This window comes from Phytophthora sojae (genome assembly GCF_000149755.1).
Source record: "Phytophthora sojae unplaced genomic scaffold PHYSOscaffold_5, whole genome shotgun sequence".
Classification (NCBI taxonomy): Eukaryota; Oomycota; class Peronosporomycetes; order Peronosporales; family Peronosporaceae; genus Phytophthora; species Phytophthora sojae.
In genome coordinates, this window is record NW_009258119.1 from 6587114 (window position 1) to 6602970 (window position 15857).

The 15857-nt window shown below is 54.1% G+C and overlaps 7 protein-coding genes across 7 annotated transcripts; 4 read left to right on the forward strand and 3 right to left on the reverse strand.

Annotated features, from left to right (window-relative positions):
- Positions 1-862: 862 nt before the first annotated feature.
- PHYSODRAFT_465601 (hypothetical protein) lies at positions 863-1042 on the reverse strand (the record flags this gene model as incomplete). Its single annotated transcript, XM_009531807.1, has 1 exon — positions 863-1042. A coding segment is annotated over one exon (180 nt), but the record flags the coding sequence as incomplete, so codon positions are not given.
- Positions 1043-1137: 95 nt separating this feature from the next.
- PHYSODRAFT_508467 (hypothetical protein) lies at positions 1138-3108 on the reverse strand (the record flags this gene model as incomplete). The annotated part of the gene is made up of 3 exons (XM_009531808.1): positions 1138-1994; positions 2274-2438; positions 2475-3108. The coding sequence occupies 3 exons, from the start codon at positions 3106-3108 to the stop codon at positions 1138-1140; spliced, it is 1656 nt and encodes a 551-aa protein (XP_009530103.1).
- Positions 3109-3381: 273 nt separating this feature from the next.
- On the reverse strand, positions 3382-5283 carry PHYSODRAFT_508526 (hypothetical protein; the record flags this gene model as incomplete). The annotated part of the gene is made up of 2 exons (XM_009531809.1): positions 3382-4509; positions 4741-5283. 2 exons carry the CDS (start codon positions 5281-5283, stop codon positions 3382-3384), a joined length of 1671 nt encoding a protein of 556 aa, XP_009530104.1.
- A 2020-nt stretch (positions 5284-7303) lies between these two features.
- On the forward strand, positions 7304-7858 carry PHYSODRAFT_506194 (hypothetical protein; the record flags this gene model as incomplete). The annotated part of the gene is made up of 1 exon (XM_009531810.1): positions 7304-7858. One exon carries the CDS (start codon positions 7304-7306, stop codon positions 7856-7858), a length of 555 nt encoding a protein of 184 aa, XP_009530105.1.
- A 2229-nt stretch (positions 7859-10087) lies between these two features.
- PHYSODRAFT_508167 (hypothetical protein) lies at positions 10088-10654 on the forward strand (the record flags this gene model as incomplete). The annotated part of the gene is made up of 1 exon (XM_009531811.1): positions 10088-10654. One exon carries the CDS (start codon positions 10088-10090, stop codon positions 10652-10654), a length of 567 nt encoding a protein of 188 aa, XP_009530106.1.
- A 1582-nt stretch (positions 10655-12236) lies between these two features.
- PHYSODRAFT_509430 (hypothetical protein) lies at positions 12237-12845 on the forward strand (the record flags this gene model as incomplete). Its single annotated transcript, XM_009531812.1, has 1 exon — positions 12237-12845. The coding sequence occupies one exon, from the start codon at positions 12237-12239 to the stop codon at positions 12843-12845; it is 609 nt and encodes a 202-aa protein (XP_009530107.1).
- Positions 12846-13769: 924 nt separating this feature from the next.
- Positions 13770-15680, forward strand: PHYSODRAFT_509624 (ABCG transporter ABC superfamily; the record flags this gene model as incomplete). Its single annotated transcript, XM_009531813.1, has 1 exon — positions 13770-15680. One exon carries the CDS (start codon positions 13770-13772, stop codon positions 15678-15680), a length of 1911 nt encoding a protein of 636 aa, XP_009530108.1.
- Positions 15681-15857: the final 177 nt, after the last annotated feature.

Consider the following 15857-nt stretch of genomic DNA (forward strand, 5'->3'; position numbering starts at 1 on the left):
TTGCCAACTACTCACCGATAAATGAAATTATTTAGTTTTTGTCGACTGCCAGTGTTTAACCTTCGTCCCCTCGATGCCGACCACAGCTCACGAAATAAAGGGATCTCAACGAGTTGTTTAGCGGTTGCACCAACGGATCCGTTAAAAAAAGTGATGAGGAATCTCCGTGTATCACACGGCATCTCTTTTACGCATGCCCCTCTCAAGAATGTATAGTTGCCCCGCCGAAGCAAGGTTCTCGTCTTGAAACCAAGGACTGAAGAAGCGCCACAGTACTTAAGTAGTTCTTTGCGACGAGTATCTGTATCAGTAAAGACACGGAATCATTTGCAAGGCTATCGCGAGAGGTCTACAACGTGTCATGTCGGAGATTGTTTGCTCTCAGAAGTTCGCCGACGCTCGGTCCAGCCTCTGGTCTCGTTGCTGCCGATAACTCTGCAGTCCCAAGTCAAAGTAACTAGCATCTATCGGTCAACTTGACCTGCTCTCATATTCACCAGCGAACTGATTTGGCGCGGTTGGACTTCCCCCAATTCTTGCGAGACGACAAATCGAAGCTTTCGGTAGTCAATCCTGCTTCAAGTACGATGAGTCACCAGAACGACCAAATGCTGGCCGCGTTTCCACGCGCGCGTTCGCCCAGCTCTACGGTATAGTCAAGTATACACCTTTGCCAATCCAAGTTGGCAGCAGTGTAAAGCAAAACGGTGTGAAGTAACTTAAGTAACATCCAAAAATCGGAAAATAATTTCTGAAATTAGTATTTAGAGCAATGTGGATTTAGTGCAGAGCAAACTCAAATCACTGGTCAGTAACAGACTATCTCCGCCGGCAACATGCCCCAAGAGCCGAAGCATCGCCGAAGTAGTCTTAAGAAAGCCGGAGTATCGGGTTGCTTCTTCGTGACAGGATCCGAGACTCGCCGAATTTCACTCATGAGGATGTCGAAGCTTGGTGAATTGCGGAGGCTGATGCCGGCGTGCGCCCGGTGTACCCACCGGATTGCTGCAAGTTTGAGTCGGATGGTATCGTATTGATTCCCGGCGCCATTCCATCCGTAACGCCAACAGAATATAGCGAACATGCTGAGCTTGCTGTCTGAATCGTTTGTGTCCCCGCCAAGCCATGGAGACCACGTCATGAATCGTGAGAATTGCACCCACTGCTTCCAGTATCCTTGATATTTGGCAGAGGTAGTGCCAGCGAGGGCATGTTGGCGCAGCACCATTCCCAGAGACGTGAGAGATCGTCGTAGGGCGCCACTACTGGTACCTGCGTCCAGCCAGATGGCAAGTTAGTCCACGTATCGAAGTGTTGATCTGCTCGGGGCCAGGCTCGTGAGCCGGCGTCCGCCATGATGTTGTCGGCTCCGGGGATGTGGGCGGCGGTGCACACGAGCGAGTAGTTGAATTCCGCCAGGGACAGAAGTCGATTGTTCAGCTGCGCGAGGGGTTGTCGGCTTGCTCGGCGTTGAGTCCACGAGACAGCGCTTGTATTGTCGATCCAGAAACGCACTTGTGTCGGTCGATGTGCTGACGAGCGACCCCATGTAGGACCCCAGAGTAGAGCTGCGAGTACTGCACTGTGGAGCTCGCGGACATTAATCGAATTGGCTGATTGGTCCGCTAGAAACAGTTCCTGGTCAGCTTGGGTGAACTGTACTCGGATGAATTGCTTGAGCGCTGGTTCCAACACACAGAGCCCTTGATTGGATGCGTCCATGAAGACGTTTACGGTGGGTTCGTCGAGACGGGCGAATTGTTTGACACGGACACGGTTGCAGCGGCTGCTGTGGTGAAGAATCAATCGAAACCACTTCAGGTCTTCGACTGCCTGGGTGGGGAGCTTGCGGCGCCCTGCTCGGCCCAGTGCGACGCCCACACCTTGCAAGCGCTGGTAAAAGGCGCGCGCCGGAGGACAGCATGTGGAGATGTGACGCAGGCACCATAAGAGGTTAAGCGCAAAGGTTTTGGCAAATCGGACGTGTAAAACAGCTACCTACTAAGATGGGGCTAGGTTATCGGAGCAGATTAGCAGGTCCCTCGTAGGGAATTAGGACCAAGAATTGCTAGTCCGATGGAAGCACTTGCGCAGGTCCTACAAACAGTCGAAAGCCCGAATGTCGCCCATTTTCACGGCATTCGGGATTTGGAGTCTTACGAAGGACTCCTGTCAAGTCTTGTGACAGGACTTTCATACGAGCTGACTCTAATACGGTGTATGTCAAACGCAGAATAAACTTAGGGAAACACGATGCAGTCGATACGTTAAACACTCCAGTCTTCGCCCTTCACCTTCGCGGGTTCCGGTATTGCTTGCTTCCCTAAACAAAGCTTGCTTGGCTTGGACTCCAACCGGAGTCCATTGAACGGAAGACTCCAGGAGACCACTCATCGAACTTGTCCGAGATTTGCATCTCCGATTTAGAGACCGCCAACCTCAGATTAACTGACCTCCAAAGTCCTACGCAGGACTCGGCAAAATGACCGAAAGGCACAATACAGGCACGTGGCGAAAAGCTCCAGCGACGTCACCGAGCATCATAAGTATTCGCGCGAACGGGGGGTCTTGCCGAAGCGAAAAGATTCTCCTGGTGATGTCACCAGGAGGGTTGTACGAGATTTCCGGCAGGTGAGTTCGGTCAGTAAAATCGTTTACAGATTCGCCTTGCGGGAAAGAGTAGTCGTTTATCAGGCGAATATCGGGCGGACTCGTGCCGGCCTTGGCCACCACACCGAGAGGGGAGATGAACACTTCCTTCCATTGCTCCGCTAGCGAGGCTCGCACAACGAGATACCGTCCTTCTTTTTGACCCTTGCGGATATGACGCCATACATTCGGGAGGTGGTCGCTGAGAGAGCCGTGGTTCGGAGGCCGCTGGCTCTTGAGTGTAGGTCGCTGGGGGAGCCACTCAGGCACTACGCCGTGACGGACCACATCGTTCCAGCGGCTCCAGGTTGTCCGCAGGTGCGGCGCTGGGGGTCGTGGGAGTTCGTAGAGATCCTTGTTGGGGCGCGGGTCGTCTGCTGTCTGGCCTCGGACGAGTCGTATGAAATCAGCCAGGTGCATGCGTGATTTTACTGCGAGATCGGAGAGCATGTTCACCATTCCGACGTCAACGCTGTCATCACTGGGCGATTCGGACGACAGGGGTACGGGAATCTTGTACGCCGCTGCCACAGTTGCAAGGTGGTTCGCGATCTCAGCTTGACAATGTACGCGTAGATCCTCCAAAGTCTTCATGTATTTATTGTGGGCAGCAGATAACTGTTGACGAGTGGTCGTGTCCGACACAAAACTCTCAGGTGTTAGTTCGTGCCGTGCTGCCGTGGTCACGGTTGGAGGGTCGGGGCGTGCAAGGCGCGCTGAGACCCGAGGCTGTCACTGGTCGGCAACGTCGGGGGCGAGTCCACCGAAGCGCTGCTCGATGTACTCTTTCACGTTGGCCGGTAGCATTTTGGGGCGGAAGTGCGCGCGTTTAGCTGAGAAGCACTTGCCGGGCACACCGTTGCCTGAGCAATCAGCACGAGAGAGATATTTCATGCACAATTGAAGAGAACCTTGTTTCGGCAGATTGCGCAGCACCACCTTGGGAACCCCGCTCTGCTTCTCGGGGCGGGAGTCACGACCGCTTGCACGTCCGGTGAGGGCGACGGGTGATCTCGCGTCCAGTTGCGCTAGCAGGTCGGCGATTTTTGCCTGTTGTTGTTCGTACAGTAGTTTGGCTAGGAGCGGGTCGTGCAGGGAAAACTCGCTTTTGACGCAGACCGCTGCTCCTATCCCCCCGGAAAGAACCAGTCCTCGAAACTTGCCGAGCTTCATGTTGAGCCATAACAAAATCCGGCGAGTCGTGTCAATGTCGGGCTCGCCACCGTCACCGAATGCTTCAACAAAGACTGCGGCGGCGTCGAGCACGTCCACAGTTGTCGCGTTGTAGAAAGTTCGACCGAATTGACGAAGGTTGCGGAGGGAGTCGATTAGCTCCGAGTAGGACAGGGAACTGGGCGTCGCTGGCAGGCAGTTCTTACGGGAGAAGTCACTCATGTTCACGACCGCTGTCGTGTCATTCAACATCATCTTTGCTGTGTATTGCGCGAAGTGAGCCACCGATAGTCCCCGGACATGGAATCCAAAGTCGTAAGCGCCACGTAGCACCGGAGGGGTTCGGCGAAAGTTGACATCACGAGCCTGTTGAGCATATTCAAGCACACATTGGGCGTCCTTACCTTTGTTGTCCGGATGGGTGATTGCGTCGTGAACCTGCTGCTCGTAGGTTGTCGGTCGGAACGTAGTGGTCGAGCGTCTGCGGGCGTCATCGGTGGCGTCCAGCATAGTGGACGACATGTCGCCCTGACCAGCAGCCAGGCGACTGAACGTGAGGGGCCGGTTTTGAAGTAGTACAGCTTGAAGGTCGTCGTCGTCCACTGCGGTGGGCGGGACCGACTCCTCGATGTCGGACTCGTCGCTTGCAAGCTCGTGCAGTTCTTGTGCGATCTTCTGACGGGTAGCCTGTCGTGTGGCGGGAGGCGATATCGCCCTTCGCTTATTGCGTTGTGCCGGCACCTGGCCGCCGTCTTGGTTGGGCGGCGGCACAAACATAGACATCCCTTACTTTGCTTTCTTCCGGAGGGCGCAGTCGATGACGTGCTCTCGGGGCACCGACACGAGCTCCAGCGTATCTGGTCGAATGGCGTTCACGCATGCGGACGGCTCGTACGGGGTCGAGAGGGAGTACTTCACCTTGGCTGGCACATCGCGGTTCCTGTTGCATGACGCCAGTCTTCCGTCCATGATTTCGACCAGTTCGACTGCGTGGACGACCGCAGCGTTTTTGCCGGCGCTGGGATGGAGTGCGTAGTTGATCCAGTCCACCTTGATGGCATTGGACATCTGCTGGATGGCTACCTTGCAGGTACCGTTGGCGTGTCGAACGTGAAGCCAGCCCTCCGCGCCGACCATGCGATAACCCGTGACGAGGCCAAAGTCCCACTGATCCATGGTGGGTCCGTCGGGCTGGATAAAGGCAATTGGATGGCCGACGTAGGTGCCGGGCCACAGCGCACGCTCCTCATCAGAGACAAGGCGGCGTTTTAGCACCTTGACGCCGATTTCCTCGCCGAGGTCTTCGTCGTCTTCATCGTCGGCGTCAAGGTCAATGGGCGCGACCGTGGCCACTTCTCCATCCAGGTTTATCACGCGCACGTAGCGGAACTCGGTCAGAGCGTTAACGTGGGCGGGACCGACGAACGCGACAGAGCCAACAGCAACCGTAGCCTCGCGCATTCGTCAGCGGGTAGTCGAGAGTGATGAAGTTGGTATTAGCTTCGAGCGAGCGATGAAAATCGAAAGTAAGAAGCCTCTCGGTCGGAACGCTACCTACCTAGTGTAGTCTGCGTACTTCGATTCGTCGGTGGGCGATCGTGCTCCATCAGTCAAGGTCGGATACTTGCCGTCTGGAAACCCTGACATCCATCCTGGATATCTCTCGATGACCCGTCGGAGGTGCATCGTGTCCAATGATCGTGGCTTCGAGGCCGTCTTCGCGCTCATCCTGAGTAAGATCCATGTGCTTATTGACTTCAACTAATGTTGGCTGACCGAACAGTATGACGTCAAATGGAGTTAATTCAATTCGAGGTACACGTACAGTGGAATCCTCATCTACGAGCTCTGCTATGAAGGACTTGGTATCACAACAGGACGTGAAAATGAGCTAGCTATTGCATTCACGTGAAATGTATTGAGATATGAAGCGTGATGGCTCAAAGGTGAGGCTGATTTTTACCGTGTCAGTTACATTTGAAACGGATCGAAAAAATACCCGACTTCCTCGATCAGCTTTTTGAGTTCCCAAACTCTGTGGAGTATTGATGAGATGAGTGACTGTTCACTGCTACGCGTGCGAAGGCGTTTTCACTGCCTGGTCCTCAGGCCCGCGTGGACAGCGTTGCTTGATATTAAACTGCTGGAGTTGCACAATGGCTCCAGTTGAAGTCTTCGCTGCCGTGCTATGGGAAGCGGCGGGGTCTGAGTAAGACGGATGGAGTACAGTAAGCTTCACTGTTTTGTCTTCAATCCGCCTTCCAGTGTTCAAGGCGCGATCCACGGATCCCTGTTCGAGAGCTGTTGACAAGTTGCCCGGGCACCGGCGAAGCCGTATCTTGAGCTAAGGAAGGGTTGTATACTGTTCATCTTCACTTCACGTTGTGTTCCAGCTCATAACTGTGGGATCGACACAATCACTCGTTACAGCAGTCTTTCAGCCCAGTGATTGCCACCTCCAAGTCATCGCTCGCACTTGATCCACGACTCGACATACTACAGCCCCAATTCTTCACGGCCCTGGCATTTCGGTGCAAATCAGGTGCTGAAATCGATAGGCTACCAGATCAGCGCCGAGTTTTTCGGTCCTCGTAAAATCGACAGAAAGTAGGAACTGCCCGTACAGGAACAGGAAGCAGCGCAAATAGTTTTGAGCGTTCTAAGAGCATCCGGAATTCAATTTGGAACCAGCACTCTTGCATCTTACAGGTACATGTACAACCTCACCTGGCTGTATTGGAGGTACTATTGGAAATGGCGTAACAATACTGTTTATACGATTCAATACCTAAAATTTACATGTACCATGAAGTGAAAGTCTCTTGCGGTGGTCGTCAGGCGATTGCCACGATTTCATTATCAAAAGTGTGTGCACAATACTTGATCCCCCTCGTTCCAATGCTGCAAAGGCAGCGCGCTCCCCGTCGGAATTCGCCTTGAGCCGTGTAGTACATGTACATCGATCGGCGAGCTGAGTCAACTGAGAGACGACGGTCCGAACACTTGCGTCGATGGGCTACCGCAGCTTCAAGTGTAGCTTTGAGTCACACCATTTTCACCAGCCAGGCTGCGTTTCCACGCGCGCGTTGACTTTGTGTGGGGCAGCTCCATAGTAAAGCCTCGTGTGTTGTTATCAGCCCCTCGATAGTCACCGTGCCGGACTGTTAGACAACTCCCAAGTACCACGTCGAGCTGAGTCGGAGTGCACCGAGGCCCATGACTCGGTGTTTAGTGCCCGGGAATTTTAATTTCAAGGCCCTTTCCTCCACGGCACTAGCCTCGTCGACTACTGTCGTGCCGTGCGAAGCGGCCCAAGCGGGTCTTCAAGATCACAAGTGTATTCGGCCGAGAAAGGAAGAAGAAGATGAACAACACGAGGTCTCTCCACGATGAAGTCAAAGCTACAAGCACAGCACTTACCAATTCGCCTCCAATCGATTAGTGAACCACCAAACAAACAATGAACCATTCTGCTCGCATCATGATCAACCAGCCCACGGCTGCCTACGGAGGCAACAGCAAGAACACCACGCGCCTCGAAGAAGAACGGGTCGAGTACCGACCGACCTTTGCGTCTCGCGTGGCCAAGTTGATCTTCCGACAGCGTCGATCCGCTGGAGAGCTGCGGGCCAAGTCCTGGCCAGGGCGTGAAAACCCTGTTCCAATCACGGTTCCTGTTGCACGAGTCACCCCGACGAGTGCTGTGCGTCAACCCAGTGCCAGCATCGCCATCCCCAACAGCCTCGGCTCGTCAGCATCGGCCTCTGTGCCACGCACTCGATCTATGCGCATACCCAAGCGACCAAGAATCCACGCCAGCTCCAGTGAAGCCGAGTGGCGACATCGACAAGCTCACTGCGCGAACTGCGAGCGGTTGTTCTTCAAGTCGATGTCGACTCTCGGTCGATTCTGTTCGCTGGACTGCAAGGCCAACTTCGAGTACTTGGACCTCCTCCAGGAGACGGTGGACGTGGAGTTCGACAGCATCAGCAGCGACTCGCTCGGTTGGAGTTTGGAAGGAGACGACGGCAGCTAGTATTTTCGGCAAACTTATATCGTGTCGTGTCATTGCTTCGTCTTCTGTACTGGTCGTTTATTGTGTGATTTAGGATAATAGCAAGAAAATTTTAGTGTAATTGTCGAAAGTAAAAAACGACATCAAATCTGAGGATTTGCATCAAGTTTTAATTTTTTTTACAGTTTTGTGATTGGTCAAAGACGCAGTAGCTTTTTGTTTTGCATGCCTTGGCTTGGGTCCTAAATGACACGCGAAGTTGCATGCAAGAATGGCTGCCGCTAAATGATTTACTGTAGCACGTCAAACAAGACACGTAAGATAATAGTGCGATCGAGATAACCGGTAAGCTGGTCGCGATAGCAACTGAGTTTATTAAACTTGAGGACACATGCGAATACGCTACAGTAGTTTTAATTTTAAAGAAATAATACAAACTGTAGAAAAACTGGTTCTTACAGTACACAAAGCAAAAGCGGCATTCAGTTTTACCTCAGTCTTACCGCCCAAACCCTGCGGGACGGTGCTAATGAGATTAACAACTAACGTTAGATGATTGATTATGGCTGTTCTCTGCTATACGTACGCGTGAGAAGGTGTTTTACTGCCTGATCCCAATTGGGGATCCCAGCGATTGCTTGAAGTTGTCTCACAGCGTTGCTGCATACTACAGTAATATTAAACCGCTGGAGTTGCACAATTGCATATAATTGCACTCGAATTGGAGTCTTCACTGCCGTGCTATGAGAAGCGGCGGAGTCTGAGTAAGACACTGGGATACGATAAAAACAGCGTCATTGTTCACTCTTCAATTCGCCTTTCAGTACTCGGGGAACGATCCCCGGATTCCTGTTCGAGATCTCGCCCGGGTACCGATCGATCAAGCCGTATACTAAGCTGAGAGAAGGGTTGCCTACGGTTCACCTTCGTTTCATATGTGTGTTCCAGCTCACAGCCACCCCGACGAAGTCATCACTCAAATCTGATCCACGACACGACGGACTCCAGCTCCGGCTCTTCACGGCCCTGGTGACTTGGTGCAAATGGGGTTGCTGAATGCGATTTCAGCGCTGAATTCGTGGATCCTCCTCACCGTAAAGTGGACAGAAACTCTAGCGACGCGGCGGTGCGAGGCTGAAGGAAGTAGGTGCTGCTCGTGCAGGGCATTGCTACCCATATACCCATAGTTCAGCTAGGTAAGTGTTGTTTTGGCGTTTTAAGAGTTTCTGAAGTCCAATCTGGAATCAGCACTGCTGCTTTTGTTGCTCTTTCTCAAGAACGCGTTCGTGTCCGCTCGCGGTTGCCGCATCCACAGTTTTTTTCTTCGTGTTGTACTGCCGCTGCTGTACTCTAGTCATTAACTACAGTGAAGTGAAAGCTCTTTCAGTAGTCGTCAGGCGAATGGCACGATTTAGTCGATTCCTAGACGCGGCAAGGCCTCATCAATTACACAGAAGTGTGCACGCAATACACATACAGTACGTGCATTGCCCCCAGTCCCAATGCTACAAAGGTAGCGCGCGCCCGCCGGAATTCGTTTGGAGTCGTGTATGTACTGTATAGACCGGCGACGACAATCGGGTCACTTGTAGTACAAGTTGTAGGATGGTCTACCACAGCTTCATGTGTACTGGGACGCCTTCCAAAAACGGACATAACTCGACATAGAATCTAAATTTGTCTCTAAATATCAAATGCGCAGAGGTCGAAATGTGTGAGAGGTCGCCTGATATATGCGTCAGTTGCTAGAAAAAGTACATCCCTAATGAAATCAAGTCAAATCTAATACCGTTTACTCAGACGTAAAAATCGTCTGAGTAAATATAAGTTTTCTTAAATTTGAATTTGTTGGGTGACTTGTTCGTTTTTGGTAGGCGTCCACTGTCCTTTTGAGTCGCCACCATTTCACAACGAGTCTGCGTTTCCACGCGCGCGTTGCTCTTGGGACAGCTCCATAGTGAAGCCTCGTGTTATTATCAGCCCCTCGATAGTCACTGCTAGACAACTCCCAAGTGCCACGTCGAGCGTGAACCGACCCCATGGCTCGGTGTTTATTAGTGACCGGTACTTTTAATTTCAAGGTCCTTTCCTCCCCAGTATTTTCCTTGTCAACTACAGTACTGTGTACTGTCGTGCCGTGCGATGCGGCCCAAGCGAATTCAGTCGAGGTCGCCATTATGGAGCCAAGGTTTTCACCAGAGCACTTCTCAATTCGCCACCAAACAGACAATGAACACCTCAGCTCGAATCATGATCAGCCAGCCCACGGCTGCCTATGGAGGCAACAACAAGAGCACCACGCGCCTGGATGATGAACCAGTCGGACGTCGACCGAGCTTTGCGGCTCTCGTGGCCAAGCTCATCTTTCGACGCGGCCGATCCTCTGCAGAATTGCGGGCCAAATCCTGGCCAGGACGTGAAGAATCTGTCCCAGTTACTGTGCCTGGGTCTGTAGCCATTCCGACGACCCCTGCTCGGCTGCCAAGTGCCAGCATCGTTATCCCCAACAGCATCAGCTCGTCAACACCGGCCTCCTTGCTACGCACTCGATCTATGCGCATACCCAAGCGACCAAGAATCCACACCAGCTGCAGTGAAGCCGCGTGGCGGCACCGACAAGCTCACTGCGCGAACTGCGAGCGGTTGTTCTCCAAGTCGATGTCGTCTCTCGTGAGCAGCGCTGGTCGATTCTGTTCGTTGGACTGCAAGGCCAACTTTGAGTACGTGAGCGTCCTCCAGGAGGCGATGGACGTGGAATTCGACAGCATCAGCAGCGGGTTGCTCGGTTCGAGCATGGAAGGAGACAACGCCAACTAGAGCCTCTCACCTTGACCTTTCAGCCTTACCAGCGTTCTTTGCGGGTATTGTAGTGGTTCCGTAGTTTAACACGTTAGAACAATAATGAAGACTAGAACATGTAGTGCAGTGTATGTAAAGACTGCAGCAAGAGGAGAACTGTGTCAATCGAATCGTTGCTGTGGACGAAAGTAAACAGCAAACATGACAAACCGAGGCTTTGCTACCAACTTCAACCTTTTACGGCTTGTGATTGGTCCATACGAAATACCGTGAACTTCGAGTTGATGCCTCCGAGTGCCTGCTGCAGGACTCGGTGGGGACAATTGCGCTATGGATTTCTCATTTCGGTGGCTGCGCATGGGTGGAACAGAATACGCGCGTGCCTGCCTGATCCGTGGTAAGGTAAGGGCGCCGCTGCGCGAAGCACAACGGCGCCCGATCACCGGAAGGAGCAAAGCAACCAGACCGGACGCTGCTGTTGCCAACGCGCAGCGAGACAGGGAATGCATTGTAACGACAAAGCGCTCGGATCGACGAACTTCAGCGTTTATTATATATGCGAATGCATGTACATGCATGCAGTGCACGCGAACGAAAGGAGCATCGGTTTGCACCTCGACTAGCGGATCGACAAATGCATCGCGCGTACAGAGCGCTCTGCTTTGCGTCCTGTATACATGCCGTCGATGTAAGAACGCTTATTGCTTCAACGTCCAACAGGCACTGCCGGTCTCCTGGTGACAACTGTACATGGACACGTAGTACAGTAAGATGAAAGCTCTATAGCTACGTAGGTGGCTGAGGGCCATAGTGGCCTATAACAATCCACTATGTCATCGCCCCCAATACTGCTGCGATGTATACAGTAATGTGCGTCAATAAGGAACGTGTAGGAACTAATTTCCTTGTACATATAATAAACAGCTGGGTGGGAGGAGCCCTGTTTCCTGCTAATAGTAATGATTTAGATAAACCATTGATTGGGGTTGACTGGGAAGTAAACCATCTAATACTTGTTTTATACACTAATCCAGTACATGCAACCGGCTTTGTTACACTGTTTGGTCCAATAGCCTCCTTGCTTCTACCCATCAGCGGTTCCTTATTGACGCACATTACTGTATCCAACGTGCTCGGCCTCCAGTGCTGGACCAGCGCGCCAAGCAAGCAAGCACATGCGGAGGGTTCTGTCCGCGGATTAGTCTTGCTACGCCTACAGCAACAGCTGTTTTATTTTGTGCTTGCACCACCGGCAAGGTTGTCCAATTGGATTAGACCGGTATTTCAATGTTAAGGGTTGTAATACAAGCGTTCGTTATTACTCTCGAGTATGTGTACCACTTATTAAGTTTACAGAGGTTTCTGAAAATCCTGACGGAGACCCGATTCGCAAGCTTGAAGTGTCGGCATTCCGCCGTCTCACCCACCACGCCTGACCGGTCAGGCGAGTATTCATCGGGCACCGATGCCGCATAAATGCCGCGCCGCAGTCCAGTGGTCTCGCCGCCTCCGCTTCCGGCCAAAACCTCAGTCCATTCCCGAATTGACCCGCGTCCGCACAAGTCGACCCAAGCCTTCCAAGCTCGCATACCAGCCAGCCATGCACAAGTCCGCGCACGACTTCAACGAGGCCAAGCGCCAGAAAGACATCATCTCCTGGGACGCCTACACCAGCGGCCTCAAGGCCGGCGCCTGGGCCAGTCTGGCTATGGGCGCGGCCGTCTACGGCGCCAACGCGTACCACAGCGGCTTCCGCACGCGCCTCGGTGTGAGCGGCAAGTGGGCGCTCGTGGTCTCGGCCTACCTGGCCGGGTTCGCCATCGTGGCCGAGAATCGACTCCTGGCCGGGGCCCGGAACCCGGACCAGTACATGGCTACACTCGACCCCAACTTCGTCGAGGTCCGCATGATGAAGAGCCAACTGCCGCTGCACAAACGAGCGGCCAACTTCGTGTACGACCACCCGTACCACAGCCTCGTGACGTTGGGGGTTCCGCTGGTGGGCGGCATCTTCGCGCTGCAGGCCACGAACAAGAGCATCAACCGCTCGCAGCAGATCATGCACACGCGCATCTACGGCCAGGCGGCCGTGGTGGCGCTGCTGCTCGGCTCCATGGCCTTCCACGACTACATGGCCAAGCGCGGCCGCTTCGAGGAGGACGAGGAGGACGAGGCCCACGTGCCCAAGATCCAGGAGCTCAAGGCCTAGTGGACCTCCTCACCGGTATTTCTCTCCACTGGTTTAGTTTTTAGTAGTATCCTAGGACGTGGGGCTTGTTACGAGCCCCTCAGCAGAAACCATTGCAAACGACAGGCAACATCACACGGAGGCTGGCAGCTCAGACGTCACGATGAACACGACAGACCGAAGCAAAAGAAATACATGTCCACATTGAAAAAAAAACACACACACACAATACTGAATCTATCGTTTCTGCTCGAGAGCCCAAGTCCATCCGCTCTGCATGTAGCTCACACCGACCAAGCAGAGAAGGCGAACCAACGACAACCATACATCGCGCGGTGAGGAGACAGAGTGTCCAGCGAATATTCTTATGCTTATTTTTTTACTTTTTTCATGTTGGTGACGCAAGACCATGCGCTTGTCTTGCTTTCGGTGAAATGACCATCTCGATAAGATTCTGGTCGCGGAGAGGACTGATAGACGACAAAGCTTTTGGCAGCCACCAGGCCGTGAGTAAAGTAAGTGATGTTCACGGTGTGCAGGCACCATTTGGTTCACGGCATTGGGCATGTGAGGCACGTGAGGCATGTGGCGCAATGATCGATGGGGCCGACACTTGAAGTGTGGCTGTGAGGCTGTTGCGGGGTTAATTGGACCTGTCACGCCCAACACCGAAATGCCCAGTCGCTGTCTTCTTGTCGCGTCGCTGGCCCCCTGCTGTCGCCGCGTTGCGCATGTGCCTGACTTGCAATTGGTCTCTTTCGTGCCCCATCCGGCAGATGATCAGCAGCTTGATCAGCCGTGGCACGGCGTTGATCGGTCGCTGCGTGATCTCCTCTACGGTCAATGGAAAGGCGGCTGGGTGGCACCTCCCTCCCTCTTCATGATACACCGAGGTGGCCGGCCGGCCACCGTCCGATCGACGCAAGTCTCACTTTGCAGCTTGCCATGGCGTCGCCAGCAGCGCCCTACGCCGTAATGCCCGAGATGTCGCCGCCGATCCTCGAGCGATCGATGCTCGAGAGCGGCTACACGCGCGAGAGCGGGCGGACCGTGCCCAATGGCACGTCAGACTATTCGAGCGACAGTCTCCACCGCCGCTGCATTGCGGCCAAGTACGAGGAGTTCATGAACCCGTGCGTGCTGAGCTGGACCGACCTGAGCTACGCGGTGCCCGGCAAGAAGACGGCCAAGAACCCGTACGGCAAGAAGACCATCCTCCACAAGGTGAGCGGCCGCAGCGCTCCGGGCGAGCTCACGGCCATCATGGGCCCGTCCGGCTCGGGCAAGACCACGCTCGTGGACTTGCTGGCCGACCGCCTTAGCACCGGCCAAATGACGGGCACCATCGAGTTGAACGGCTCCGAGCGCGTAACCAAGACGTTCCGGGCCGTGACCAGCTACGTGGCCCAAGAAGACACGCTGCTCGGGTCGTTCACAGTAGTGGAGACCATGAACATGGCGGCCCGCCTCAGTCTGCCCAACAGCGTGGTGATGACGGACATCCACTCGCGAGTGGAGAGCGTCATGGACGCCATGGGTCTCGGCGCGTGCAGGAACACACTGGTGGGCGATATCTTCCGCAAGGGCCTGTCAGGTGGCCAGAAGCGGCGGCTTAGCATTGCCATAGAGCTGCTGTCCAACCCGAGCATCCTCATCCTCGACGAACCTACCAGTGGCCTGGACTCGAGCTCGGCCCACAATGTCATGAAGTACATTCTCAAGCTCTGCGGCGAAGGCAAGAACGTAGTGTGCACGATCCACCAGCCGTCCTCGCTGGTCTACGACATGTTCACGAACGTGGTCCTGTTGTCTGGAGGCGAGACCGTGTACTACGGGTCTCGCACCTACATGATCCCGCACTTCTCGGGCGTCGGCTTCAACTGCCCCAAGTACATGAACCCGGCCGAGTACTTTGTCAACCTCGTGAACACGGACTTCGAAGACCACGTCGACATCACCAAACTCGTCCACGCCTACAAGCAGAGCACGGTCAAGAAGCTGCTCCTGGACCAACTAGCAGCGGACCGAACAACGCTGCAACATTTACCAGACATCGAGCTCCAACCTTCGTCCGCGATGCGGCAGTTCAGCGTGCTCATGTACCGCAACTTGGTGAACAACATCCGCAACCCGGGCATCTACTGGATCAGACTCTTCATGTACTTCTGCCTCAGCTTCATGGTCGGCACCATGTACCTGAGCAGCAACGATGATCTCACCGAGGAAGACCTGATCCCCATGCTGTTCTACGTGCAGGCGTTCCTGGTGTTCATGTCGGTGGCCGTGCTGCCCTTCTTCATCGAGCAGCGCGCCGTGTTCGCCCGTGAGCGCGCCAACAGCTCGCTGAGCGTCGTGAGCTACGTGTGCGCCAACTTTTTGGCCACACTGCCGGGCATCTTCCTCATCGTGGTCATGTCGACGGCGCTGGTGGTGCTGCTGGCGGGGCTCAACGCGTTCGAGTACTTCTTGCTCAACCTGTTCCTGTCGCTCGTGGTGGCCGAGTCCATGATGCACGTGATCGGCGCCGCGGTGCCGCACTACATCATCGGCATCGCGCTGGGCGCGGGCGTGTTCGGCATGTTCATGCTGTGCGAGGGCTTCATGGTGCCGCGCGACTCGATCCCGGACTACTGGATCTGGGGCTACTACCTGGCGTTCCACTCGTACTCGTTCGAGTCGTTCGTGTTCAAGCAGTTCGAGAACGAGACGTCCGATGAGGCGAGGGCCATTCTCAAGAAGTACGGCATGGAGGACGTGGACGTCCCGAAGGACATGCTCTACCTCGTGGGCTACATTGCCGTCTTCCAGCTCATCTTTATGTTCATCCTGTGGAAGTTCCACACTGGTCGTCGCTGAGTTTCTCGTGAGTGAGAGTGAATCAACAAAATAAACTACGCTAATGTATCATTGTACTATGAACAAGTGGATCAATCGTCTTGTCTTGAGATGTCGGCGGAAGGCCGTCCGCACGCGAGGGCGCGCATGTAAAGGTCCCCCCCCCCGGCCACAGCACGCGATCTGCGCCTGACCGTT